Source organism: Vigna radiata, unplaced genomic scaffold, assembly GCF_000741045.1.
Source record: "Vigna radiata var. radiata cultivar VC1973A unplaced genomic scaffold, Vradiata_ver6 scaffold_385, whole genome shotgun sequence".
In the NCBI taxonomy this organism is placed as follows: domain Eukaryota; kingdom Viridiplantae; phylum Streptophyta; class Magnoliopsida; order Fabales; family Fabaceae; genus Vigna; species Vigna radiata.
Window position 1 is genome coordinate 78731 of NW_014542414.1, and position 27832 is coordinate 106562.

General features: G+C 32.5%; 3 protein-coding genes and 2 non-coding genes across 6 annotated transcripts; 3 read left to right on the forward strand and 2 right to left on the reverse strand.

Moving 5' to 3' along the window:
* Positions 1-39: 39 nt before the first annotated feature.
* LOC111240875 (formin-like protein 5) lies at positions 40-2658 on the forward strand. Its single transcript, XM_022776832.1, has 4 exons — positions 40-305; positions 417-610; positions 1157-1392; positions 1476-2658. Exons 1-4 carry the CDS (start codon positions 271-273, stop codon positions 2361-2363), a joined length of 1353 nt encoding a protein of 450 aa, XP_022632553.1. The 5' UTR covers positions 40-270; the 3' UTR covers positions 2364-2658.
* A 4045-nt stretch (positions 2659-6703) lies between these two features.
* Positions 6704-7606, forward strand: LOC106780029. The gene is made up of 3 exons (XM_014668265.2): positions 6704-6841; positions 6943-7148; positions 7269-7606. The coding sequence occupies exons 1-3, from the start codon at positions 6743-6745 to the stop codon at positions 7444-7446; spliced, it is 483 nt and encodes a 160-aa protein (XP_014523751.1). The 5' UTR covers positions 6704-6742; the 3' UTR covers positions 7447-7606.
* Positions 7607-12728: 5122 nt separating this feature from the next.
* Positions 12729-12818, reverse strand: TRNAY-GUA. Its single transcript is given in 2 exon segments — positions 12729-12764; positions 12782-12818. It is a non-coding gene; the product is annotated as a tRNA-Tyr (tRNA).
* A 9739-nt stretch (positions 12819-22557) lies between these two features.
* Positions 22558-22639, reverse strand: TRNAS-CGA. The gene has a single exon. It is a non-coding gene; the product is annotated as a tRNA-Ser (tRNA).
* Positions 22640-22777: 138 nt separating this feature from the next.
* On the forward strand, positions 22778-26717 carry LOC106780032 (BTB/POZ domain-containing protein At3g22104). 2 transcript variants are annotated; one of them, XM_014668268.2, is made up of 3 exons: positions 22778-23677; positions 24801-25907; positions 26087-26717. In XM_014668268.2, exons 1-3 carry the CDS (start codon positions 23612-23614, stop codon positions 26540-26542), a joined length of 1629 nt encoding a protein of 542 aa, XP_014523754.1. In that variant the 5' UTR covers positions 22778-23611; the 3' UTR covers positions 26543-26717. The 2 variants fall into 2 exon arrangements, with proteins under 2 accessions (XP_014523754.1, XP_014523755.1); XM_014668269.2 differs by lacking the exon at positions 22778-23677 and adding an exon at positions 23811-24693.
* Positions 26718-27832: the final 1115 nt, after the last annotated feature.

Here is a 27832-nt window from a genome sequence, read left to right on the forward strand (position 1 = left end):
CCTCCTCCTCCTCCATCTTCTTCCTCTTCTTCTACTCCTTCTCCTGGCCGAACTGCTGGACCACCACCACCACCTCCTCCCGCTAATCGTACACCGCCGCCTCCAAAAGGTGCTCATGCTCCGCCAGCTCCTCCCAAACCAGTTGGAGGTGCGAATCATGGACCACTACTTCCTAAAGAAGGAAGTTCAAATGACGGCGATGCTCAAGCTCCAAAACCAAAACTAAAGCCATTTTTTTGGGATAAGGTTAATGCAAAGCCTGGCCAAACAATGGTGTGGCATGAGATCAGTTCAGGATCATTCGTGTAAGATCATTAACTCTTGTCAAAGATAAAAGTATAATTTGAATGAAAAAAGTAGGACATGTATACCAGAAAAATTGCTTTCACTGATTTATCTTTTCAATAACTTCTCAGGATCAATGAGGAAATGATGGAGTCTTTATTTGGCTGCGCCAACCAGAACAAGAATGATCGCAAAAGAGATTCATCCTTAGAAAATACAGTGCAATATATTAAGCTTATTGATCCTAGGAAAGCACAGAACTTGTCAATTCTTTTGCGAGCTCTGAACGTCACAACAGAAGAAGTTGTTGATGCTCTTGTAGAAGGTGACTCTCTTTCTCTCCTAGGAATGCTTAAATGAAAGGGCAATTAAGAAATGCTGCTAGTGATATAAAACTTTAGCTAATTGGCTCTAATTAAGATTTTATTGGGTTTATGTGTATGGTTATTAATTTCTATTGAACTTGAATTTAATTCATATCCGGATTGGTATTTTCTCTTGCACACGGGTGATATTCCTGATAAATTTATTCCCCTGATCACTTAAATTTCAGTTCTGTTAATTAACTTTATAAGCTGTTCATTTGACATGTATGTGTTCATGATACCAATAATTTCAAATACGCTACTCTTTCATTTGCATGTTCTTAGAACAGGATATACATTGACTCTGAATCCATGATAATTATTTGGGAAATGTGTCCGGAGTCACATATTGAAGTTACATTCATAAGGGTGTTCTCTGGTTATGGTTTGCTTCACTGGTTTTAGTATTAAAAGAATCCAAAAGTGTTAAAATTTTGTAGCGTTTGCATGAGATTAAGATTTGCATTTCTTGGGACGAAGTAGTTACAATATGTTGGTTGAATCAGGAAATGAGATTCCCATTGAGCTGATACAGACGTTGCTGAAGATGGCACCTACACAAGATGAGGAACTGAAGCTAAGACTATTCACGGGACAACTGCATGAACTAGGCCCAGCAGAGAGGTTTCTCAAAGTGTTGATTGAGATTCCATTCGCTTTCAAACGTCTTGAATGTCTGTTGTTCATGCATAACCTTCAAGAAGATTTCTCAAGCATTAAGGACTCCTTTGCCACGTTAGAGGTAAGACCAAGGACATGTTTGCTATTTGTGTCTTACGTTACAAGTCCATAAAGGCTTACGTAGTTGTTGCATGACAATGGCAGGTGGCAAGCAACGATCTGAGAAAAAGCAGGCTATTCCTGAAACTCCTTGAAGCAGTTCTGAAAACCGGCAACCGTATGAATGACGGAACCTACCGCGGCCGTGCGCAAGCATTCAGGCTCGACACCCTCCTCAAACTCTCCGACGTCAAGGGAACAGACGGCAAGACCACACTCCTGCACTTCGTCGTCGAGGAGATCATCCGCTCCGAGGGAATCCGAGCCGCGCGCAACGAAAGAGCCAGCCGGAGCATCTCTAGCGTCAACACCAGCGACGAATCCGACGAGGGCGAGGAGTCCGAGGAGCACTACCGCAGCGTCGGCCTCCAGGTGGTGTCGAGCCTCGGTGAGGAACTCGAGGCCGTGAAGAAGGCGGCGCTGATAGACGGCGACGCGCTCACCGCGACGGTATCGAAGCTGGGGCACTCGTTGATGAAGACGCAGAATTTTCTTGACACGGACATGAAGAACATCGCGGAAGAGAGCGAGTTCCAGAGCAGCATGGAGCAGTTCATGGTAAACGCGAGGAAGGAGGTGATGTGGATGGTGGAGGAGGAGAAGAGGATAATGGCGCTGGTTAAGAGCACTGCCGATTACTTTCACGGCAATGCCGGGAAGGATGAAGGTTTGCGTTTGTTCCTAATCGTGCGTGATTTCTTGATCATATTGGAGAAGGTTTGCAAAGAAGTGATGGCCACGACCATGACGCCGGCGAAGGCTCCGACCACTACCACGAAGAAGCCTAAGACTCCTACGGCTTCTTCCCCTAACGCGCGTAATCAAGATTCGCCAAAGCCATCCACTAATCTCCACAGTAAGCTCTTTCCTGCCATTGCTGGGAGGAGAATGGATTACTCTAGCTCTGATAGCTCCGATGATGAAGACGACTAACTTCCACTTTCATATATTGATATGAATATGATCTAAACTCACATCAAAATGGCACCAGTTGAAGGATTTGTTGGTCTTTTCTTTTTATATATATTGTGGTGTTGTTTTGTAAATTGAGCGATAGAAAAGGGGAGGGATGATTTAGCTTTGTGGTTTGTGAATGACTTTGACTACAAAGCCTGTTGTTGTACTGCTTCATCTCATGCAAAGTTAAGGAAACAAAGCATTGTTAATGGGTTTCTTGTGTGCTGTAAGTTGCCTCTGATTATCGTAGCATTTCAGTGTGGACTCCTGATCAATGCTTAGTATGGTTTTGTTCTTCGATTCTAAAGTTTTTCTTGTCTAACCTTTTACATGGAAACCAAACAAGATTACGAGAATGAAGTTCTGGTGTGAATTTTGTTGCTTGTCTTTCTCTCCACTTGATCAAATGATATTGTTTAGCTGATGTTGGAAGCACAAACACTAAAAAAAAAAGCATTCGAGTTAGTCTGTTCATATTGTCATCTAAGATGGTCTATCGCATAGTTTAATGCATGTTATACGATCCAGGAACCTTTCATATAAGATTTTAGTGAGTCAATTCTTCACAAATCTTCACATTGGTTCAACATAAATCTTTTAAACAAGAGTTGTTATCTGCCACTAAGTCCATAGTAGACTTAACCATTGATCCAAGCAGTGAAGAAGTTACTGCCTGACAACACCTTTATAATCATATTAGAGGGATTATGATTTGTTGAGACATTCACCACCTTCATAGCTTCTGTCATGGCAATGTACTCTACTTCAATGGTTAACAAAGCCACTACCTTCTATAAATTGGTTATTTAGTTGTAGACTTTTTGGTATCCAAACACATAGAAGATTCTGCTCATGTTGTTTAATAATCTCATATGCATTATTTAGCTCAATGTTAACCTTTTTTCACCTCATGTTTACTATTGCTTACTATCAAAATGTCATCTACATAAACAACAATACAATGAATAAATTGCCTACTAGAAACTTGAAGTAGAGGTAAGTGTCATACTTCCTACTTTCAAAACCAATTCTCACAATGAACTAATCAAATTGTTTATCCCACTGCATTGGAGATTGCTTTAGACCATTCAAAGATTTGTCTAGTTTACAAACATAATCCTTCTTTCCTCCTACCTCAAATCCTTCAAGTTTTAAGTCTCCATATATATATATAGGAAAGCAGTTGTAAGGTTCCTCTTTTCAGCTCAAGTTTAAGGTCAACAACTATGGTTGACATCATCTAAATGGACATGTGCTTAACTTCAAGAGAAAACACATTGTAGTTAATTCCTTTTCTATGAGTAAAGCCCTAGCCACCAATCTTGCCTTGAAATTTTGTTGTCTAGTTTTTGGATTTTCATCTTTGGTTTGAAAATTCATTTACAATTGACCAATTAGAACCCACAAATCTATGAATTAAGACAAGTATTCTTCAAATGAAGTAACTCCATCTCCTTATGGCGTATAGTCATTAAGTCTTCTTACTTGCTAGTGAAAAGGACACATGGTGGCTACTTTATGCAGCAACTAGCAAGTATATTAGATAAATGTAGTACAACAAGTGACGTATCCATAAGGATTTGGAAGAATAAAAATTGTTTAAACTATGTTTGGATTATGTGAAAAATGTGTTAAAACCAATTTGAATGAGAGGGTTGATTTCAATATGATAAAAATGTGTGGAAGTCAAATTTCACCACTTTGTCCGTCTCTTGTACTAATTTAGTTATTATTCATAAAGAAGTCGTTATTTATGTCACGGGAGTCTAAAATCATCAAATTTTGGTATAATATCTTGGTAATTGCTTGAATGAATCACTTGCATTAAAAGTAGGACTCTATAACTAGTTAAAGCCTTAGATTTATTCCTAACATTTAAAAGTGAGAGGAGAATTAGTTGGACCATAACTTGAAATCATCTCTTACCCAATTTCAGTGAAATAAGATTATACAAGAGAGGTTTAGTTACTCGTGATGGAAACATTACAATGCTTTGAATATGCATGCCCTTTTATGCTCTCTAAAAATATTCAAGGAATATAGAGAAAGGGTTCCTAAAACCGTTAGAGTAATCCAGGAAAATCTCTCTCTAAAAGCTCTCCAAAATTAGAGGTATAACTTTGTATTTATAAACTGTCCAAGGTGGTGCCCAACTGCACTCACGTGACTCAAAAATAGAAGTTTCCTTTTCGTGTGAGTTTTTTTCTTACCTTCGCCTTATGCTTTAGTGTTTCGCTCTTGAGAGAACTTCTTTGGAAATGAGTATTCATGGCTCAGTTACAGGTTTAGAGCTTGAGATTTACTCTTCCGAAAGGTTTGCTAATTGTGGCTCAACCTCAATTCTGCTGCTCAGCCACTTCATTCCTAGTTTAGCCTATTTTTGTATTCATTCAATTTTTCTGATTTTCCTTTGGTTCTCTCTTTTGATGTTATAATATGCAAAGTAAACTAAATCATGGTAAATTTAACAAAAGCTTACCAACAATTAAAACAAGATAAGTGTCAAAATTATCTTAAAATTCACTCAAAATTGGTCATTTAGCAACACACTAGAGAGTTCATCCTCTAACACCTTACTAGTAGTCACTTATGAGTATGCAATTAACTCTGAATATACATACCACTCTAAAGCTCTTATTTTTTTCGTCGTTCTATCTTTGAAAAGCATGTATCATCAATATGCACATCAATGTTCTCCATATCAAGGATCAACTTGTTGAATTCATCCAATTGTTTACTAATTGCCTTTTCACTACTCATCTTGTACGAGTACGATACTTACTTCAAATACAAACAAATCACTAAGGATTTGGTCAAGCCCTTGAGCTTCGTTTAGAGTCCAACTACGGTCTTCTCCTTCGAGACGTGCCTCAACCAAGACTCAAAACAATGTGTTGTAAAGTGTTTGCTTGTTGTTTCGGTAGGAATTTACTGGGACCGAAAGCACTAACCTCGATGGCGCGATTCTACTTTCTTCTGATGCGAAATCTCTAATTGCCTTCGCCGTCCGTTCTTCTGACCGTCCGTCACACTCTGATCTTTGCCCGGGACGGGGGTGGTACCTGTAAAGGCACTCTGACGATCAAGTTAGATGTTGGTATAGGAAGGCCCTCTGTCCTCAGCAAGTGGATGCCTAGAACGGAGAGAGGGTGGAACTCAATCAAGTATGAGAGTGTGAGAATCAGCGTAGAGTAGGCTAAATTGTGCGTACCTTGTTTGGAGCCTTTTGCTCTTTATTTATAGGCTTTGGGTCGATATAAAATCAATATAACAGAATAAAATATAAACAGAATGAAATATAAATAAACTCACCTGAAATATCTCTGTTGAGATATTATTTGATACGAGATATATGATATTATATGATACTGTTCCTTTATTCTCGTGTGTGGCATGATGGGCCTTGAGCCCAATAAAGCTAGATCAGTTTAATAATTCGGCCCATTTAACTGGTAGGCTTGACCGTTCAGTGTAACCAGTCGTCAGATATATACTACTGTTCACTTGTCCTTCTTAGCCATTGATGCATCAAGTCTAAATTCATCTTCCATAGCTTTCAGGAAGCCTTGTTGAACTAGAAGAGCATGCATCTTTAATTGCCACAACTTGAAATCATTTAGACTAGTGAATTTATCAACCTCATACTTTACAGAAGAAGTCATGATGGTTGAAACTCCTTATTCACTACACCAATTTATTAGAATAACTCACAATATTGACTTAGAAACATCTAGCACACAAATAATCAACAAATGCATGTGACATTATTAAGAAGTTTTCTTATTGAATTGTGACATATAAACATCGATAGCCATTGTTATTTTCTTCATAAGTTAAAAAAAATGTTTCTATAAAATTTTAAATTATTTTTTTCGCAAGTTAAAATTCAAATTTTAGATAAACTAACAAAATTTTAATTTTTATAATTAATTTAAATTCTTTTAGAAACTTTTTTTTTGTACTTTTAAAAATTCCTCCAAACATACCTTTTGTCATAAAAAATAATATATAATTAAAACTAAATTAATTGCTCCCCAAAAGGTAAAAAAGAAAAGAAAAGAAAAGAAAATAACTAACTTATATTCTATATTCATGTAAGTAAATGCCTATATACATAGAATGAGCTGGTTTCTACCTTGCTTTAAACATCTCAAAGGAATCCCTGAGTGGGGAAAAAGAAGAGAAAGCAGACAATAAAGCAGATTTAAAGTTTGCACAGTGTGACAAAACAAACTTTTCCTAGCTACTTCCTACTGCCAATCTCACTTTATTCCTTATATATATATATATAATCACATAACACTACACTTACAAATTTCCCCACTGTTTCTCATCTTCAACAAATTAGACAGAAAATGGCTAGAGTAGCAGGCATTTTTCTGTGCCTCCTGATTTTAGTGATGGATGTTGCAGCTGGGATTCTTGGCTTTGAGGCAGAAACAGCACAGAACAAGGTATGGTTGAAGCCAGCTCTATTTTCTGAACTGCATAAGCTAAGACAACTTGTGTGAAGTGAAACCTATGTTAAACTCCCATTGTTGTTTTCAACAAACAGGTGAAGCATTTAAGAGTGTGGATATTTGAGTGCAGACAGCCAAGTCATCAAGCCTTCATGTTGGGGTTGGTAGCAGCAGTGCTTTTGGGATTAGCTCATGCCATAGCCAACATGCTAGGTGGCTGCAACTGCATTTGCTCTCAACATGAGTTTGAGAAGGCTTCCTCAAATAGACAAATCTCAACAGCTTGTCTCATTTTAACTTGGTTTGTACAAGATTCTTGTTAATAACATTAAATTTGTACCTATTTAATAATCTCAGTAGTTTCATAAGCAGAACATTCACTGATCTTTTACCATTATGTTTTTGTTGTGTTGTTTATTAGGGTTGTGTTGGCCATTGGATTGTCCATGTTGGTGATAGGGACAATGTCAAACAATAGGTCAGATGGATCATGTGGTTTCTCACACCATCATTTCTTGTCCATTGGAGGAATCTGCTGTTTTGTTCATGGCCTGTTCTGTATTGCATATTACGTTTCTGCCACTGCCTCTATGGATTAATTAGTGAGTAAGAAAAGCATCTTGAAGCCACTCAATCAAGCTTTAGTGCTTTTGTAGCTTTCCACAATGAACTTGCTTTGCATGCCAAAGTGTGTAGAAGACTTTTCATACCTTCTGTACTCAAAAAGTTGAACCATTTTACATCACCAAATTACCCTTCTCTCTCTTTTCTATCATTTTTCCTCATGTTTCAAGGAGTAAATTACGCACAATCAGTCTTTTTTCAAACTGCGCGCATACTTCTCTCTTTTTTTATTCTATATAATTTTTTTAAATTTTTTGGTTTGAAAAATATTGTTCTCATGTTAATTTTACGTTATATATGTTAATTTTTCCATTAATTCTTTGAAAAGTATCATATTGTCTATTTTGATAAAAGAAGTTATTGTAAGGTTATACAGAGAATTTAAAAAGTCTTATTGAGTTTAAATTTGTACTATTAGAAATTTTACATTTATTAAAAAAAATAATAATAGTGTACATTGAAATAACAAACAAGGGTATAATAGAGTTTGAAATTTTTTCCAATTAGTATTAAAACTTGTTTGGATAGACTTTGAAAACTTTTTTAAAAGTTGTTTTCAAAGGCTAGATGATAATGGAGTTTTCTTTTAAGCACTCTTAAAGGTTTTATTAACTTTAAATATATAACGAGTTTCATCACTTCTTTCTAACGGATGAAAATTGTTTAATTTCTCTTAAGTTAAACAAACAAAGTAGTTTAAATTAATCATAATTATCTAGAAACAACAAAGTGTTTTAAAAATAAAAAGTTCTTTTAGAAAAGATTTTGATCAATACAAAGAAAATATGAAAATATTTTTTAGAAATAGATTTTATTCAAGCTAGATAAGGTCTTATCAAAAACAGAATTTTGACCATATGTGCAATTAATTCGTTTCTTATTATTTATTGTTCATGTGATAGATAATTTTGAAAAAGATATGTTATTCTGGAGATTGAAAGAGTTATTAAATCCTTCTCAATTAATACAGAACTTTTAAATAAAGTATTTGTCTTTAAAGGATATGCATAGATAAAGAAGAAGTACACAACATATAAAAAGTAATATTGGTACATTAATGTATTGCATTTAGGAATAGATAAATATGATGTTTAACGACTTATCTTGAAATTCTTTTAATAAAGAATATTTCGTTATATGATTTCGTTAAATTTCAATATATCATCTTATTTTAATATGTATGAGATTACAAATTTTATCAAGTTAATTATACGATTTTTTTTTTAAGAATTTGCACGAATTTAATGTGTTCACTTCTAAAAATTTCAGAATGATTCTCATCACTGATTTGTGGAATGCCTATCTCGTTGAGTGGAGAAGATTTGCAGGAGGAGAATTTGCATTTCCAATATTATCCTCCTTCAAATCATTTTCAATATAACTGAGAAATAATAATAATAATAATAATAATAATAATAATAATAATAATAATAATAATAATTCTAAAAATATATTGTTTTAGTTATTTAGTAATTTTTCTAAAATTTAAATATTTCAAAATTATTTTTACCAAACAATATTTTACTCACAAAAATTATTTTATATCACTATTAGCATTAAGGATAATTTGATAATCTTTATTTTTTATTTATTTAAACAAATTTGTTTATTTATCACATCTATCAAATCCTTCATTAAGTTTTATAAACTTTACTTTCAAATATATTATCATTCACCTCCAAATCCCTTAAAAATATACTCAATCTATTCTCAAATCTTCTCAAATTCATCCATTCCCTTTTCTTCAAATTTATTTCTTCAAGTGAATGCATCCTTAAAGCAATCAAGGTATAGATTTTTATTTAATTTTGTTTTTTAATATATTTTTCTTTAATTCATTATTTAATGTTGAAGAAACATTACTGGTGTAATTAAATTTTATATATATATATATATATATATATATATATATATATATATATATATATATATATATGAATACCGATTTACAAATTAGTATAAACTTTTTTTTAGTTTAATACATATTTTGATCATCGATTTATATAGTCTATTCAAAGTGTTGCTTTCATTTTTTTCAAAAATTCACTAACATCCTATATTTCGCAAAAACAGTACACGTTAGTCCTTTTTGCTTACTACGTTAAAAAAGCTAACAGTAAACTTGATCTCCTAACAAAAAGTTGATGACTTGTACATTTATTGACGTCGTGGCACGGTGAGGTCATTTGATGTCTTAATTTTTTAGAATAAAAGTAAATGATGTGGAAATTTTGAACAGATAATTAAAAGAAATTGTTGATTCATCCTCTGAGCAAAGTTGGGTTTCCCAAATTTAAAAGCAAAGGGTTAGGGTTGTTCGTGATTCGTGCTACAGTGAGCAAAGTTGTTATTCCCAAATTTAAAAACAAAGAGTTAGGGTTAAGAATGACTTCTTCACAAAGTTGGTCTTCTTGTTCGAAGACATGGGCCAAAGGATTTTCGCATTCCTCACATGGTGTTGTTTCGAGGGAAGTTGGGATAACTCCTATTTGTCACTGTTCATATAAAGGATGATTATCAGTTTCTGCTGTAATTAAAATGAACAATCCGGGTTCGTGAAAAAAAAGTTCGTTTTAGTCCCCCTATGGTTTAAAAATGTTAAATGTGGTCTCCCTTTTCTTTAAAAATTGTGCAATGTGCTCCCTAACGTATATGGTTATCATACATATTAAGGATATCTGACAAAATGTATTATCAGATATATGTTTTTGTTGAACAGATAAAGAAGATGATAATTTATGTCATTGACGAAGTTGTCACAGATTACTAAAGTTTTCATGACTAACTGAAAGCTACTTTCGTACTTCCTTTTTCCTTGGTTGTTGTTACTCTAGATTATACATGTGAGACTTCTTTGTTCAATGGATGTCTTTATTCTTAAATAGTGAAAGCCTCTTAGGATGCTTGCGGCAACATAAAAAAGAGGATAATTCATTTTTCTTTGTGATATGCAAGTATGAGAAAAACCTTCATTCAATCTTAATTTCCTTTTTCCTCAACCTCAATCACACAACCTATACAAAAAATCCTAAAATTCCAAATCAAAAAACTCCTAATCTGCAAAAACCAAAATCGCAGCATCACTCCACCATATTTGTTTTCTACACCTCGAGACAACCTAATCATTTATCACGAGAAGTACCTGTAAATAGGGGTTATCCCACCTCCCCTCGAAACACCACCATGTTAGGAAGAACAACTTTGCTCACTTAAGGGTCGAATCAACAACAACTTTAACCCTTTGCTTTTAACCAATTAATTCAATTTTAACATTTCTACGCATCTTGCTCAATCATTCCAACTCAGCTTGTCACGTAAACAATAATTTTCCAAGTCATCAACTTTTTGTCAAGGGACAAGTCTGTTGTTAACCTTTTTAACATCATAAACAAAAAGGACTAGCGTGCACCGTTTTTACAAAATATAGGATGTTAATGAACTTTAAAAAAAAAAAGAACAGCTTGGAATAGATCCTATAAACAGAGAGGCCAAAATATGTATTAATTTTTTTTTATTTACAAAAGTAGATATATTTTAAAAAGATTATAAAATATTCTAAAAGAACAAAAGATTAATATTGTTGTATACTACATTAACTGGGATCTTGAATGCAATTTACGACTGTCTACATTTTATTCTTTATGATAACTTTTTTTTATTAATTACAATATTACTACATTGATATAATTTAAACGATAATATATTTACTTAAAATACTATAATTTATTTTTGAAAGACTATAGACAGCTAAACATTTACTCAACGCTAATTATATAATTCAAATAATTTTTTTAAATATTACATAGATAATTTTTTGTGTTGTTTTTTTCTCGTAATCGTGGGTTTTCTTATTATTTTATGTTAACATAATGGCTATATTTACAGTATAGAAAATTATTCTGTTTTTATATTTTTTTCATTATTTTTTATTATATAATTTTTTTCAATCATTTCTAAAGTTTATAAAAATAAATATTTTTTTGTTTCGTATTTTAAATTTATTATATACTTTCAGTGTTTTATTATTCATACATTATTTATATTATATTAATGTTTTATTTTATAATATAAATGGAAAGAATAAGAAAATATAAAACCTTTATTAAAATTACTTATACTAGAGCTTATGAAGAAATAAAAATAATATATTAATTTCTAATATTTCATTTTAATTTATTAATACATCTTTTCAAAATTTACTGTACCAAAATTTCAAAATTAAATGTAGTAAAAAAATCTTAAATAATTAAAATTTATTAAAACTCGTCCTTACATGTTGACAAATTTCTTATATTTTAAAGTTTTAGGAATCGTTCAAATATTATTAATCTGTATTGAAGAAATTCAGAATATATTGATTTAATAATTATTTTTTAATAGCTCGATTTTAAATAGACTTGTCTTTATTTCACTCTTTTTTTGTATTAATTTTAATTATAAAAGATTTAGACATACTATTTTTAAATAAAATTTGTAAATTATACTCTCTTTTTGTTGTCAATTGAGTAAAAATAAAACAAAATGACAGGAAGGAAGAGGCCAACTTGCAATTCTTTCTGTACTTTCTTATTTTCTCATTGCATCTCCTTAAAATTCATGAATCCTAAATTATTCATATTAAAATTATAATAAAAAGATAAAAGTTACTCCTGCATCTCTTTCTTCTTCGCTCCGCATTATCTTGATCTTCACTCTCGTAGGTATGTTTCTATAAAAAAATTAATATTCCTAATTCAGAATATAATTTTGAATTTAAAAGTATATTATAGAGTGTATAATCTGAAATACAATTATAAAATATACATTTCGGATAATGTATTTAGACTGCGTGATTTTAAAAAATTATATTTGTGGGTTAAGAAGTAATTATCAAATCTAACTCAATTTTATAATTTTAATTTATAAGATGAGGTTTGTAAGAACTGGAAACAGATGCTTCTTGAAAAGCTTCTCAATCGAGTTCAAAGGAGGTGAAGGGATGAGCCAAGTTCAGAGGAAGAAGATGAAATAGTTCTTTCGCACATATTTTAGGATTTTATTTAATCTTTTATTGAGACTGAACTGGTAATTTCAACAAGCATTCGGTGCAAGAAGAAAAAAGAGGTACAGGAAGAAGAAAGGTCTGGGAACATCAAGCCCAACCACTCTCCAAATATTTCGTGAGATCGTGGACTCCATAAATAAAATACAAATATTACATGAATATAAAACCAAAACTTTATGAACTTTTTGAAAAGAACAAACAAAAATTAAAAAATCCGACCTGCCGGATTCGAACCAGCGACCTAAGGATATCTGAAGATTCAACCACTACAGTCCTCCGCTCTACCAACTGAGCTAAGGTCGGCTTGTGAACAAGATAACATTAGAAAATAGTAAATTTATCACAATTTATTTTTACTTTTACTTTTTGAAAGAGATAGTGAAGTGTCTAGAAAAACGAAAAAGGAAAAGAAATGACAGTGAGACTCAAATTATGATGGAAAGTCCCCATTGTTCATTTTATTCTCATCCTTGATCTCAAAATCAGGATAATTTTCACTTGGTTCTTGATATTTTTCTTCAGCTTTAATCAATAAAAAAAAATCAGAAATCAACAACCCAATATAAATATGTAGATAGGCATTAAATACTGTTATTATTATTATTATTAATTACACGAAATAACGAGCTATGAATGAATGAAATGACAGTAGTACAACACAATTTCTTTTGTTAATGCAGTTCATATACTTGCTTTTATTCTGGATAGGTGGGAGAACTCTTTTCCTAAAAAAAGTTGTGCATTGATGCAGATATATAGCATTGATCATATAGCTGGATTAACTTTTTGGTTTCCGGAAGCACAGATAATATTTATCAAAGAATTTTAATAAATAATTTGAAAATTAAAAGTAATATATATTAAGTTAAATATATTTTAAATTTAAATTATTAAAATTTGTAGTAGAGGGGGTTCGGTGGGGCCGATGGGTTGGGAGACCAGTCGGATGGATTTAAGGTTGGTATGATGGTAGAGAAGCATTAATGGGTTTTGATGGGAAAGTAACAGAAGAAGATGCGACGGTTTAAGGTAATTAATAGTTTGTTACGGATGTAAGGGCTATAAATGGGTATTCATTGACCAAGTAAACTCACCTTTTTTCTGATTTAGAATCACTTAGCTTACCAATTTTCCGTCTAACTTGAACAGGACCTCCCGGTTAGCACCCGAGGACACGAACTGATAGAACGAATTGGACGATCGGGAGCAAGAACGAGAGTTCAACTAGCTGATTTCGTATCCCACATACCGAAGCAAAATTTATTTTTTTATCAGTTATAGACGAGTTTCTTTCACTATTAGGCTTTACAATAAGAATTTTCAAAACGATGAATTGAAGATGGATTGAGAAAAAACCTATACTCCGTCATTTATAAATACATATAAGTTCTCACATTTGAGGTTTATTTAGAAGAATAAAAACACCCCATCTTTATAAAAGGTTGCTCGGCCAATGAAATATTAATCCAAACCTGACATGTCAGTTGTCTGATTTGATGAAAGAGGTTGTGTTTTTTATAAGAAAAAAAAAAGTTAAAGAAAACTTGGACAAGACCAAAAAGATTGACAGACAACAAAAAATGTAAATTAGGAAGTAAAGATTCTGACCCTATACGACTTTTTTATGTCACGTTCTGTGATTGTCTCCATCTTCTTCACGATTCTCTCTCTGCTTTGAACTTTTTCACCATTAACCTTTGTCAACCCCTTCGTCTCATCTCCATCACTTCCCACTTTTGTCTTTAGCCCAAAGCACTACACACCTCATTCTCACATGGCTCTTTAAAGATTTTTTTCATCTATGGCCGAGCCATTAGGTATTCAATTCTAACCAAGTTGCAACTTATCAACTTTTGTTTACGTTTCCGACCATTTTTTCTTCACTCTAATCATATCTCTATCATTCTTTCAATATCATAGGAGCAACCAGGGGATATTATCTCGATTGTTTTAGGATATATTTAAATGAGACAAAAAAAATCAGTTCAAAAATCAAAACAAAAAAATTACAATTTTCTCTCGGTTAAAAAAATTCAAAGTAGTAAAAAAAATAAAAAATTAAGCGTATTGTACCTAGATCCAACAGAAGGAATAGATCCTTCTATTGCTTCAGTTGAATCTATAACTGAGATAATAGATTTTTTTACTTCGATTTTTACTAGAATTGTTGTCATTTTATATCACATAAATCATATTACATAATTGTAATAACATATAAACAAACCTACACAATAAAACGTTATCTAGAAAACGTAGTGAGTCGGATTGGTTCGCCAACTCACCTAAGTTTACTTTTTGTGTTTGTTTTTATATTATATTTGAAATGTAAGATGATTTTGGATTGTATTCGGATTATATTATATTTTTTTTTATTTTGAATTGTTTTTGGAATTTAACATAATTTTGGATTTAAATTTACTTAAATTTTACTTAAATTTGAATTAAAAAAATTGTTACTTTTTTTGGAATGGAAAACAAAACTTGTAATTAAGTGAATTAGTGAGTCAATCCATTTAACCTACCAATCCATAGTGAGCCAAACTAAATTTAATTTTTTTTCACTCATTAATAAATGAGTCAGGTGACCAATCCATAATAAGTCAGATCGGATCACATCAAATGACTTTTTTGACGACACTATTTTACACTTTAAATAATGAGACATACAATGACTCCTTTGAAAGGGCTTTTTAAGAAAATACTGTTTATTGAAACTCTAAACTTCAAAATTCTTTAATTATGTTGGCTTGGTCACCTTTCTCTTGGGCTTGGATGTGTGTGACCCAACATATTTTGTGAAAACAAAATTATTAAACATAATAACTTTAACACCAATAATGTTAGTTAATATGGTTTTTATGAGTTATTTTTTAAATTATGTTGTCATATTTGCACCAGTTCCTTTGAAACAAGATCAAAGTCCTAGTTTCATTCATTACACAAAAATTTACCCTTTTACATAATCTTATTTTTAATAAATAACCTATTTTGGTTTATTTGCATTTGATTGGTCCAAAGGAGTTAGTGCTCACATGTGAATTATTTTATTTGATTTACCTTACATGATTGCTGGTTAAGAGGTTTGTAGGCTAACTTGCTATGTGATAGTTTTTTCTAAAACAATTGTAAAGAGCTATGATTAGTAAAATGAAAATAAACCAATAAAAAATCTTATATTGATATTTTTTATTATTATTACTAGTAAAGAAGAAAATATATAATGCCAAACACTCTAATATAATAATGATAAAATAGTGAATATATACTGGCATGGATGAAATAATGAATACAAATATTCATTCTTATTAAACATACAAATAATTGCATATAATAATAAAGGATTAAATAAAATAAATGTATATGATTTACCTAAGATGGGATCGCTCACACTTTAATTTGCATGCAGATAATATATTTTCCTCTTTACTAATAAAAAAATCTTAATTTAGGATTTTCTTTTAATAGTTTATTTTCCTTTTACAAATAATAGATCTTTACCTTTTATATAGTTAAATCTAGAATAAACAAAATTATCGATAACCTTATTGAATTATATATAATTCTACGTAGAAAGTGTAACAATGAAAAATATCTATTTTAATAAATAGTAGTAAATTTTAGTATTATATTATATAATTTTAATGAATAGAAAATATAATTAAAGTTATGAAAAATTAAATTTATGATAGAAAATTTTAATAATTTATAAGGAGGGGTTTAAAATTTTGAGAATCTATTTTAGAAGATTTTATTAAAAAAAATGAATAGTAAAAAGTGAATAGTAAAAACAAAAAAAATATAAAATAAAATAAAATAAAATAAAAATAATGAGAGGATAAGAATATTTTAGTTGCATGATTAAGGAAAGATAAGGTTTGCAAGTGGTGATTAAAATTTTAATAAAATAATATCAAAATAATAAATAAAAATAATAATAAATAATAATTTGAATAGTAAAATTTTTGGACTATAAATAGTCATGGGAGAAGAGCTTATTCTGCACAAAGAGGGGAAGAATCAAGTGAGAAATCCTGAAAAAAAAATAGAGAAGAAAAGAGTTGGGAAGAAAATTTTAGAAGAGTAGAGGTTCTTTAAGTTTGGAGAAGACGTAAGGGGAGCTAACCTCTCTAAGTTTTTTTTTTTTTATATTATAAAATATTTTTTTTATAACTATTTATGTAAATAAGAAAATTGTTAATAACAAATTGAGGAACACTTTGGCTAAGGAAAGACCTGGTACTTAAGTTGTCCATTGTGACACACCTCTGGAAGTCTACTCAATGTGTTTTTAACTTATTCTTATCAAACAGATTATATTCTACTGATTTTATTTTTGTAAAATACTTAATAGATATAAAATTTGTGTTGAATGTATTATATTATGTTGGATGTGAAATTTATGTATTTGAACATAGTAAGAGTTTGGTGGAGAGTGAGAAATCCTTACCGAAGATCCATCTTAAGAAGTTGGACAGAGTAGGAAGGATGTAGCTTCAGTGGTTGTATTTATATCCGAAGATCCACTTTGGGGGACATAGTAGGATATGATGTACCTGAGTAAAGTACCACTGCAAGCGTAGAACCTATTTAGAGTTCGATATTCTTACGATTATTTGATTGGGTTGAGTTTATGATGATCATGGTGTGTTTATTATATTATTACACTAGTAAAAAAAAGCGTTTTTAAATCGCCCATTCCGCTTCGGTTTTCATGAAACCGAAGCATATAAAAATTCGGTGGCAATTTCGTAATATTTTTGAAGGTACAGGTCTCGGTTCACCAAGAACCAATGTCGAAAACCTCTACTGCAACGAGTGCCAGTTGGAACCGAGGCATATTACTATGCAAAAAAGCACGAATGTGACTACACCTTTTGACAACTTTATGGGAAAACAGATACTACCTCAGTTTGCAGTAGTAACTGAGGCATCTAGCCATCTGCATTTAATAATATATCTAACATCACTCGTATTGGTTCAGATGATAGTACCTCGGTTTGGTTTTAACCGATGCGGTATGCTGGTTCTGCTTCGGGTAGTGGACGAACCGAGTCAGTAGACTCTTATTTTCCCCTACTTTTACAGGAGTGCCAACAAATTTTTCTTCAAGCGTTTAGTTTTCTCCCTCCCTTGACGAACATTTTTTCCTCCTTGCAAACGTCTCGCACCGTCGCAGCGTTCTTCATTCTGTGTGTCCAGCGTTGTTGCGCCACCTTCTTCACTCTATGTCGCCGTCGTCGTGCCTCCTTGTTGCGCTGCCACCGTTGTCATCTTGGCACTTCTGGGTTCTGGGTTTGCTACTGCCGCCTCCATTTGTCTGGCACTTTTAGGGATTCCTCTACCCCTCACTCGATGAGGTTCCAGTGGGGTTCCGACGAGCTTGACCGACAACGATTAAAGCTTCCTCGCGCTCCCTCATTCGAGCTCGCTACAAATCCTCCGGCATCGGAGCTCACACTCTCGTCACCGTTTGATCTCCATGAGCTATATACGTTTCTTCCTTCTCCACGAGCTTTCTTCATCCTTCCAGCACAAACAAGTTTTAATCTTTTTTTTTTATTTTCTGATTTTTGTATTAGATAACCCAAAATAAAGGGGCGTTTGTATCAGCACAAAAAGGGTTTTCTCTTTCGCGTCGTCGAGAAGGAGGCGCGTCGGAGACGCGGCAGGGGCAAAAGGCGTAGTAGTCGTCCTTGTTCTTGCGACGGAGGCGCAAGGATGCAAGGGTTCCTCCTCGGGTACTCGGGTGGTTCCTCCTAAAACCCAAAACGCCACCTTTCGCTTCTCACAAGACCCTCTTCACGTTCCTGTGGGTGGCCTTGCTGGCCTTGCTTTTCGTCTGACAAAGAAACACGATTAGTGGCTTTCTGATGCTGGGTGGTGTTCCGGTGCAGCCGCTGCCGAAGCCAGTGGTTTTTTGTTTGACTGAGTTTGGTGGGGTCGGTGACAACGTTACTCTCAACACTGAGGCGTTTGAAGTTGGGGAATAAGGGTGGCAGCCAACTCACTGTGCCTAATGTTGTTATACTTGCAATTCATTTGGGTTTTTTTTTCTGTTCTTTTTCTTTCAAATCTCAATTCAATAGTAATAATATAACCTTGATACGAAGATAACAACACTGAAACGATTTTGTACGTGTTAAAGTTTGTTACTTTCGTGGATCTGATTATTGATGTTGGAAGCTTTTTCATTCCTACCTCTGTTTATATTTTCCCTTCATCTTTCTTGTGAATTTGTCCAATTTGATAAATGGGTATGATGATTCCTACCCAATCTGAAAGGATACCCAATCTGAAGCAGGAAGGACTCAGATTTTGGAAGAAAAGATACTAACTCGGTTAAAAGAGAACCGAGTTGAATATCTGATATTGCTTCTGTTAAAGAAAACCGAGGCGAATCGTAGTCACTTTTTTACCTCGTTTGCATATGCCTCGGTTTCGAAACCGAAGTCTATGGTCGAAACTAACTGGTGCCAAATTCTTTAATTGTAGTAGTGCTAAGAGATTTGATTTATAAGTTAGATATTATGTCATTAATTTAAATATATATTATGTTACTTTGTTAAAATAGCTTACCCTTGCTTTATCTGTTGTTTGGTGTGGATGTGAGCAGAAAGTGGTGAGACGCCGGTGGAACATGCGCTAGATGGAGGATCGACTAATGTTTAACTCTTATAGACGAAATTCCTATTTTAATCGTATTAAGTTTGGAATGTATTAAGTTTAAAAAATTGAGTGATGGTTTGTATATTGAGGAAAACTTTTATTCCTCTTCTGTTCTATCATATCAAGAATCTAATAACTATATTATAGTTTAATACTATAATTATAATTATTGGGATGTTACAAAAAGATAATATACCTAATATAATTTATCGTATAAAGATTATTTAACACAAAATAGGCAAATTGAATATGAATGTAACGGTGGAAAGGGTTGGACATGACTATGCTAAACTATATTATTTATACTATATATTGTATTATAAAAACTGAACTATTTTTATTAAAAACTGCTTCATTGTACTATTTTTTGTAGTTTAATTTAAAAAAACTTAACTTTTCTATTAATAGTTCAGTTAACTCAGTTATCTGTTTTAAACCTATAAAATAATATAACTTGGTTAAAACAAACTGCGATTCCAACGAAAAGATACTATTTATTTATTTTTTATCAAATAACTTATTGAAAAGTGATTTTAAATAAATAAATATCCTAAATTAAATTTCTAAAAAACAATTTTAAATGTTATTTTTAAAAAAATATTCTAAGAATTTAAATAAACTTTTCAAACTTGTTATGAAATAGTTTTAAGACTAAAAAAAGACACATTTAATACTATTTACAAATTGGCATGAATTATTTTTTTTTCATAAAACATGTAACTTAGTTATTTATATTAATTTATATATGTATATTTTACTTTTCATAATTATATATCATATTCGTTTATTATTATTTTTATTTTTAATAAATATTATTATACTATTGAGATTTATAATTGGATAGATTTTGAGTAAGGTTTTTTTATCAATTTTTTAACGTAATATATGCAATTAAATTTTACTTAAGTTAAGAATTTAAATAAACATTTCAAATTTATTCTGAAATAGTTTTAAGATAAAAAAAAAGACACATTTAATAATATTTACAAATTGATATGAATTATTTTTTTCTCATAAAACATGTAACTTAGTTATTTGTATTAATTTATATTTGTATATTCTACTTTTTTATAATTATATATCATACTTGTTATGGAGTTACATCTTTTGATAACATCGAGAAACTGAACGTAGATTCTGATTTTTTAGTTTTATAAAATTCTTAGTAAGGGTTCCTATTCTTCCGTCTTCATCTTCAACCTAACCAAGGCCAACATAAGGCAAACACCATTGTTGCTTTTTATAAGGTCACTGGAAGAGTCGATCACCATCCAAAGCCTTGCCAGCACTGCTCTTTGCTTCGCCTCCCCCAGTTTGTGCCTCATCACCATGAATGTCACCATAGTGTGCCTCAATAGAGTCCACCATTGGTGCTGAGTTTTCCCTTCTTCTTCTTCCCTAAACGCAAAAACATAAAGCGAAATTCGCATTGCCATATGCAAATGAAGGAACTGCCAATTAGAGACACCATCTTTTTTTCTTCTTCTTCTTTGCATACAAACTATTTTGGCACAACCCCAAGTGTCATAACATTGTTTCTCCTTCTATAACCTTATTCAATCCTTTTCCTCTTTTCCAATTTGACTTATAACTTTTGTTCATTATTTACTATTGTAGCAGGAAAGGAGAAAAGATGAAACAATGCTCAGACATATTAGTTTATAATTCAATTAAACAAAACAGATTAATAAAGGGTGAAACTTTGGTAGATTCATGAAATTTTGGTGGCTAGAAAGATTAGGAGTATACAATCTAATTATTTATGGGGATGTAAGGGCAGAGGAGAGAAAGATTTCTTGGCTGAGTTGGAAGGATATCTATCATCCTAGAAATATAATTCAATGCAAGGATTTAGTGTGACATCAATATATGAGATGTTACATATGTTGGGGAGCAAACCAAAAAAGTTATTTGGTCTAAAATATATATCTTAAAATATTATATAAGGTTATTTATTTCATTTTTTTATACTAGGACATAATGGATACAAAAAGTATCTTCAAATTATACCTTCAACTACTAATTCATGCATATTTGAATCATTCTTTCACAAGAACAATAATATGCATCACACAGTAAGTGAAAAAGGTAAAAATGCATATCATTCAATGCACACAATTATTCATTTTCTAAAATCATAAATCATTTTCAGAAAGCAAAATAAACGTACTGATTTCTATTCCAATGTTTAATTGAATTATAAACTAATGTCAATTTAAGTTTCTCGTAGCTCCACACAAGTGACATACGTATTCACCATATTGAAGATAGTACCCACACCCTGCTTTCACTCCTCTCACCCACCGTTCTTAAAAGTTTAAAATTTGACACCATCTTATGACCATTTGTTGAAAAAGAAGCATCTCCATTGAAAATAGCAATATCATTAATAAAAGATAAACATTGAAAATAGCAATATCACTAACACTTAAAACTCCCATAAGCATTCAAATATATATATATATATATATATATATATATATATATATATATATATATATATAAAATCTTCCAACTCATTCACCGCATTTCTTTTCCTCCCTTGGAGACCTTTCCCCGACAAAAAAAAAAAGAAGAAACTATCCTAATGATTTTACAAGATTATCTACTACTCCTTTGACATCTTAAAAAATAGGTTTAAACCCCTTTTTTGTCCCTAAGTTAAATTTTGATGTTCAGTTTAGTCTCCGCTTTTAAAAATGTCAACCTTTAGTCCCTATGATATGAAAAATGTATCAAATCAGTACTCATGACAACACTTAATGAACAATAAATCACAAGTTTTCATACCTAGGTATCCAATATTTTGTGATTTGTTAACGGGAGTTGTTATGAACAACAAATCACTTAATGAAAAACTTGTAATTTGTTAACGAATAGGATTGATTTGATACATTTTTCATATCATAAGGACTAAAGATTGACATTTTTAAAAGCGGAGACTAAATCGAACATTAGAACTTAACTTAGGGACAAAAAAAGGTTTAAACCTAAAAAATAACAAGACAATAGTGGATAAAACAAAGTTTATGAAACAAACTCAGTTTTCTAGGAGACTTCTACTAATAGAATATTAAAAAAGATGATTTTTTTTTTTTACAAATTAAAATTAGCATATGAATAAGCTATTTTTTGTAAAAATAATTCATATAACTTATCAAATTTATTTTAATATATATATAACTACTTTTAAATTATGGAAAATTTATCCGAATATGCTCTAAAATAGAAAATTTTATCACATTCATCAACCAAAAATAATAATAATGGACAGGAAAGATTCTCTATACAAAAAATAATAATAATAATAATGATGTCGATGATATACAATATTATATAGAGGAGATTTTTTTTTGTGAACACATAACATTAAAAACGTCGACAGCAGGATTCGAACCTGCGCAGGCATAGCCCAACAGATTTCGAGTCTGTCTCCTTAACCACTCGGACATATCGACGCTTGTTGTTCATCAGCCACAAGACTTACATTTTATAAATATGAACATTACCGTAAAACTTGTCATCTAAACTGGTTGGTGGCTTTGTGGGGTAAATAAAAGGACTTGAATTGGTCCCAGAAGAAGCACATGCCCAGAAAAAAAGAAGAAGGTGTACATGGTAAATTTATTCAATTACATGACAGTTGACAGAGAAAGAAAGAAAAAGGGAGAGGTGTGGGGGCACCTAGGCCACTAAAATATTGGACCCTCATGGTGGTTTTGGTGCACACATATAAAACTCTTGCAGCAGTGAAGATGGAACAAACATGAGAAGAAGGGTTAAAGCCAGACATAAAGCTTAAGTTCTAAGTCTTATTTTTCTTAATTTTCCCTCTGACTTGCTGTAGAAAAAGAAATCATAATTATTCATAAACTATGCTGTTATTTAAGAGGCTAGTAGTAATGTTATTTTTGCAGGAATGTCAGAAGGTTCGGTGCTCTATTATGGTATAATAATAGGCTATCTATATCTAAATTCACACACCAAAATATAATTATTTTCTCTCTCTTTCTTTCTCTTGCTTCTTGCTTGCGTTGTGGTGTGTGCTCTCTCTGACTCATAACCCGTCCGCACATATTATATTTCACCCTTCTGTCTTTATATGCCTTGTTGCTTCTCATTCACTTCGAGCTTTGTCTTTGTTGTGTCCTGTGGAAAACCACATTACTTCTGAGCCAATTGACTAGTACCACCCAGTGTTGTTGTGACTGCTTTTGCTTTGTCTTCTTGTTAGTCTCAGAATATGATCCTCTTAGTCCTTCTTCCTCTTCCCTTCCCGGTTTGGCTTTCTCATGAATCTCCCTTTCTTGGATTATCTTTCATGTAAGATAAGCCCCAGAAAGCCAATTCAGAAGACCCTTAATTTGTGTTGTTGTGCTTTAGTTTTTTTTTTTCTTTTTTCTTCTGTCTTTATTTATTTGTTTTAAGTTATGGAAGCTTGCTGCTGCAACCTTGAAGTGGATGTAAATGGAGAAGAGACCTTCATGGTGGACAAGGTAACCCTTTCTCTATCTTCTTTATTGCTTGGCTCAATACTCCTGTTTTTGAAAATCTTGTTACCTGTTTTGTTTCAAAACTTTATTCACAAATTTCATAAAAGAGAAAACTTTGTTGGACAATGTTTTTATTCTTCTTCTATGTTTTTACCTTTATTGTAAATTCTCAATCTTTTCTCCTCTTTTTGCCCTTATTCTTTAGGTTTTTTTTATAGGATCTAGCATCTAATATCTATGCTGAAACGTAGTAGTCACATGGTTAGTTTTTTCATCATATTTGGTCGATGGTTGATTATTTCAGTTAAATGTGTTCATGCTAAATGCTGCTATACTCATGCATATAGAGTAATTATGGTTCAATGATTTTATACTTTGCAATTTTTAATTTTTGTTTCTCTCTTCTGCTTTCTAGCTAGTAGTAGTGGCTCACCCTGAGTTACTTTGTGATTCGTGTATGTAGCTTTCCGCCCATCATTAATTTGCACCTACATAGCAGTGAGGTGGGGCAACTTCTGTGTGTCCATCCCAGCAATAATTTCCATCTCCATTTTTACTGACCACAAGCATGAATCACCTTTTCATCTTTTCTTTTTGTTTTTATTTTTATCTGTTGCATGTCACTCATTAAATGCTGCTGCTATGGTCTTCTGAGCCTTAAATGTTCTCACCTTCGTTTTATTTGTTTTATTCACATTTTTTTCTGAGAGGGACCGAGGGTTGCTTTCATGCCATTTATTTACTTTCTATATCCTTCCATGCCAGATGATTTGTGAATAGAGGTTTTCCTGCTCACACTTACTTATAATTTATTGTCCATAACGACTCCAATCCATTCCTTTAGTTTCAGAGCTTTAATTGGAGTGGAACTTTCCCTTCATTCTCTTCCTTTCCCTTTTTTCACTTGTCCTTTTTCAGTCTATGAGCTCCAGTGATTCCCTGTTTTTGGCGAGTTATTTTGGTGTCTGATTAAATCTACTACTGTCTCTGATTGCTTTTTTCCACAAAAGTAAAATAAAGTAATTGCCCTTTAACAGTTTTGCTGCAATTTCTTCATTATCTAGCTGTTTCATGGTTCATTATCTGTTCTCTTGTTTATTAGTCATCTAACTTGGTGCTTTTGCAGGCTGTTATTACACAGTATTCAAACAAGTTTGCTAGATTATTTGGAAAGTGTGGTGGTGCCACAGGAAAGCTTAAAGTAATATTTCACGATTTTCCAGGAGGTGCAGAAGGTTTTGAGCTTATGTTAAAATTCTGTTACAACAATGGAATAGCTGATATAAGTCCTTCAAATTTGTTCCTTGCGCGTTGTGCTGCCGAGTACATGGAAATGAAGGAACCTGTGGCTGATATATCTAACTTATTGGAGCTAACTGAAAAGTCACTCCACGAGATCAACTATTGGACTTGGTCAGATGTTTTGATTGTTTTGAAGCAGTGCCAGAATTTACTAGTTCTAGATTGTTCGGAGATGGTAGAAAAATGCTTGGACACTATTGTGGGGAGGCTAGTTTTGGCTAGTGAAGCAAGTCCTTGTCCATCAACTAGTTCCACAGATAGTTCTTGGATTCGGTTTTCATGTGACTCTAAGAGCACTGAGAGTGTAAAAACAAGTTTCACTCGTTTGACATGGTGGTTTGAAGATCTCCTTTTTTTCAGTCCCTTGTTAGTTGCAATGTTGGTTAAGTCAATGCTTACGCGAAAGATGGACCATGTTTTGATCAGCAAGTTTCTTCTCTACTATCAGAAGGCTAAATTCTCCACTTCTACTACAGAAGAGAAGAGCAAGATAATAGAAATGGTCATAGATATGCATTATGATATGGATCTAAGTTGTGTTCCTTGCAAGACTTTGTTTGGGATTCTGAGGGTTACTTTAGGTTTAAATATAAGCAAATGTAGCAGGAACAGGTTGGAGACTATGATTGGTTCCCAATTGGATCAAGCAACCTTGGACAATTTGCTTGTTCCATCTCCTTATGGAATAAGCTACTTGTATGATGTGAACCTTGTTTTGAGATTTTTGAAGGCATTCTTGCGAAGAGGAAATGGTCCAGTCACTCCCATTCGGATGAAGAAAGTTGCGAGCTTAATAGATTTGTATACAGCAGAAATAGCCCCTGATCCTTGTTTGAAAATTTCCAAGTTCTTGGCTCTTGCCACAGCACTTCCAGATTCTGCAAGAGATTCTTATGATGAGATCTACCAAGCAATGGACATGTATCTTGAGGTATAATAATTAACAATTCTTTCCAGTTTAATTATAACGTTGGAAGTATCTGACTTCAGTCATATGGTTACTGCTTGATTAAGATAAAGGTTAATTTTTATGCATTGTACACATGGTCAACTCATAGGAAATCATCTTTATCATGACTTTCAAGTACTTAATCACCATTTTTGTTATAGGTACATGCTCAATTGTCAAAGGAAGAACGAGTGAAGATATGTTGTGTTTTAAACTATGAGAAGCTTTCACCTCAAGCTTGCCTACACCTATCTCAGAACAAAAAATTTCCTTCAAAATCTGCAGTTCAGGCTCTTATCTCTCAACAATCTAAGCTAAAAAATTTACTCCATGTCACTCCCAGTACAAGTTCATACAACGATTCACCTTGCAGCTCCAACGGGTCTGCTCAAAAGGTAAAGAAAGATAAAACCAGTGAACAGGTTGTGTTGTATGCTGGCAATTTTGATCTTTCTACAGATAATGAGAAACTCAAAGCACATTTACAAGGAATGCAGTGGAGGGTCATGGAATTAGAGAAATTCTGTAGGAAAATGCAAGTCCAAATGGCAAAGATCACAAAATCAAAAGCATCAGGCAATAGTTATGCAAAATCTTTGCCAAAGCTATGCTCATGAGTCATGGCACATTTTTTTTGCTGTTGGATTTTTGTTTATTTTCCCCTTTAATCTTCAAATCTGTATAGTACAGGAATGAGTTGTGTCTGTAGTTTTTAATCTTTTCCGCGTAATTAAGAACAGTGATATTGATTGTACAGTCATGAAATAAAGGAAGAGACTTCAAAGAATTTCAGATTAGAGTGTGGACAATAACCTTGTGTAAGAAACACATCATGTTCTTCCTAGATTACTTTAAAAAGAGTCTTATCGTAATAATACTATCAAAAAGTGATGATTCATTAGACCATTACTTACACTAACCGTGTACTAACCACATTTCTCATAATGCAACTTTCAAGCACCCCCCTTCAGATTATGAACATTGGTCTTTGAATTTATCACTGTTCATTCATCTCTGATTCGTTGTAACTAGTAAATCAAAGTTGACCCTTCAACTGCAAATAGAAGCATGGCCAGAACGATGGTTTCACATCAAGTTTCAACCAATAAAATCATGGTTTGTTGGCTTGCCCCTACACGAAGACAATGCAGTAGTTGACACGCATAAAATACAAAGTAGTTACTGTTATCACCAGCCACCACTACCTGAATATGCAAGCGTGTCAGATGAAATCAAGAAAAACGTAATAAGCTGAATGCTGAACCGTTGTAATATACTTGAATACACTCTGAATTGAACAGTACTATTTTAGGATAAAGAATTTCTTGGTGTTGACTCAAATTCCAAACCAATCACGAGGAAGATTAGTTGTAAGATGTTCAATGTGCATGGAGGTCCCATCTGCGTTGCAATTGGTAATAATGCAATTGATTGTGAGTTAGAAGAGGTGGAACTGGTCTCTCTCGTTTATGCAGCTCCATCGTCACGCTTGTCTGTATTAGGCATAACAAAAATGTCCCACATAGACTAGCCAAAATACATTATCATCGTCATAAACTAAAGGTACTAATTACTAAACCTTCCATTTTGTAAATAAAGGTAGAGCTAGATACACCACAATGAATTGAAACCATATTTCGAGGAAGAGTTAGACATGATAATAAGATATACCTTATAGATTTTATTGAATATATCCCAACAAAAATTAAGACTTGACTCATAAATAATTAGGTTGATACTTATAGACATTGGATAAATGTTAAAAAAAATAGAGAAAGTTTATATAAGAAAAACTTAAGGGTGGTTAGAGGAATTTACGGTTTTTTAATTTTGTATTAATGCAATAAAAAAGGTGTTTACTGTTCTTTATTAACTAAATTTTTTCTTTTTTTTTTTCAATAATTGAT

Coding starts and splice junctions, on each gene's coding strand:
- LOC111240875 (XM_022776832.1), top strand. CDS start 271: ATGGTGTGGCATGAGATCAGTTCAGGATCATTCGT. Junction 306..416: donor ATCAGTTCAGGATCATTCGT/GTAAGATCATTA, acceptor ATAACTTCTCAG/GATCAATGAGGAAATGATGG. Junction 1,393..1,475: donor ACTCCTTTGCCACGTTAGAG/GTAAGACCAAGG, acceptor TGACAATGGCAG/GTGGCAAGCAACGATCTGAG.
- LOC106780029 (XM_014668265.2), top strand. CDS start 6,743: ATGGCTAGAGTAGCAGGCATTTTTCTGTGCCTCCTGATTTTAGTGATG. Junction 6,842..6,942: donor CAGAAACAGCACAGAACAAG/GTATGGTTGAAG, acceptor TTCAACAAACAG/GTGAAGCATTTAAGAGTGTG. Junction 7,149..7,268: donor GCTTGTCTCATTTTAACTTG/GTTTGTACAAGA, acceptor GTTGTTTATTAG/GGTTGTGTTGGCCATTGGAT.
- LOC106780032 (XM_014668268.2), top strand. CDS start 23,612: ATGGAAGCTTGCTGCTGCAACCTTGAAGTGGATGTAAATGGAGAAGAG. Junction 23,678..24,800: donor AGACCTTCATGGTGGACAAG/GTAACCCTTTCT, acceptor GTGCTTTTGCAG/GCTGTTATTACACAGTATTC. Junction 25,908..26,086: donor CAATGGACATGTATCTTGAG/GTATAATAATTA, acceptor TTTTTGTTATAG/GTACATGCTCAATTGTCAAA.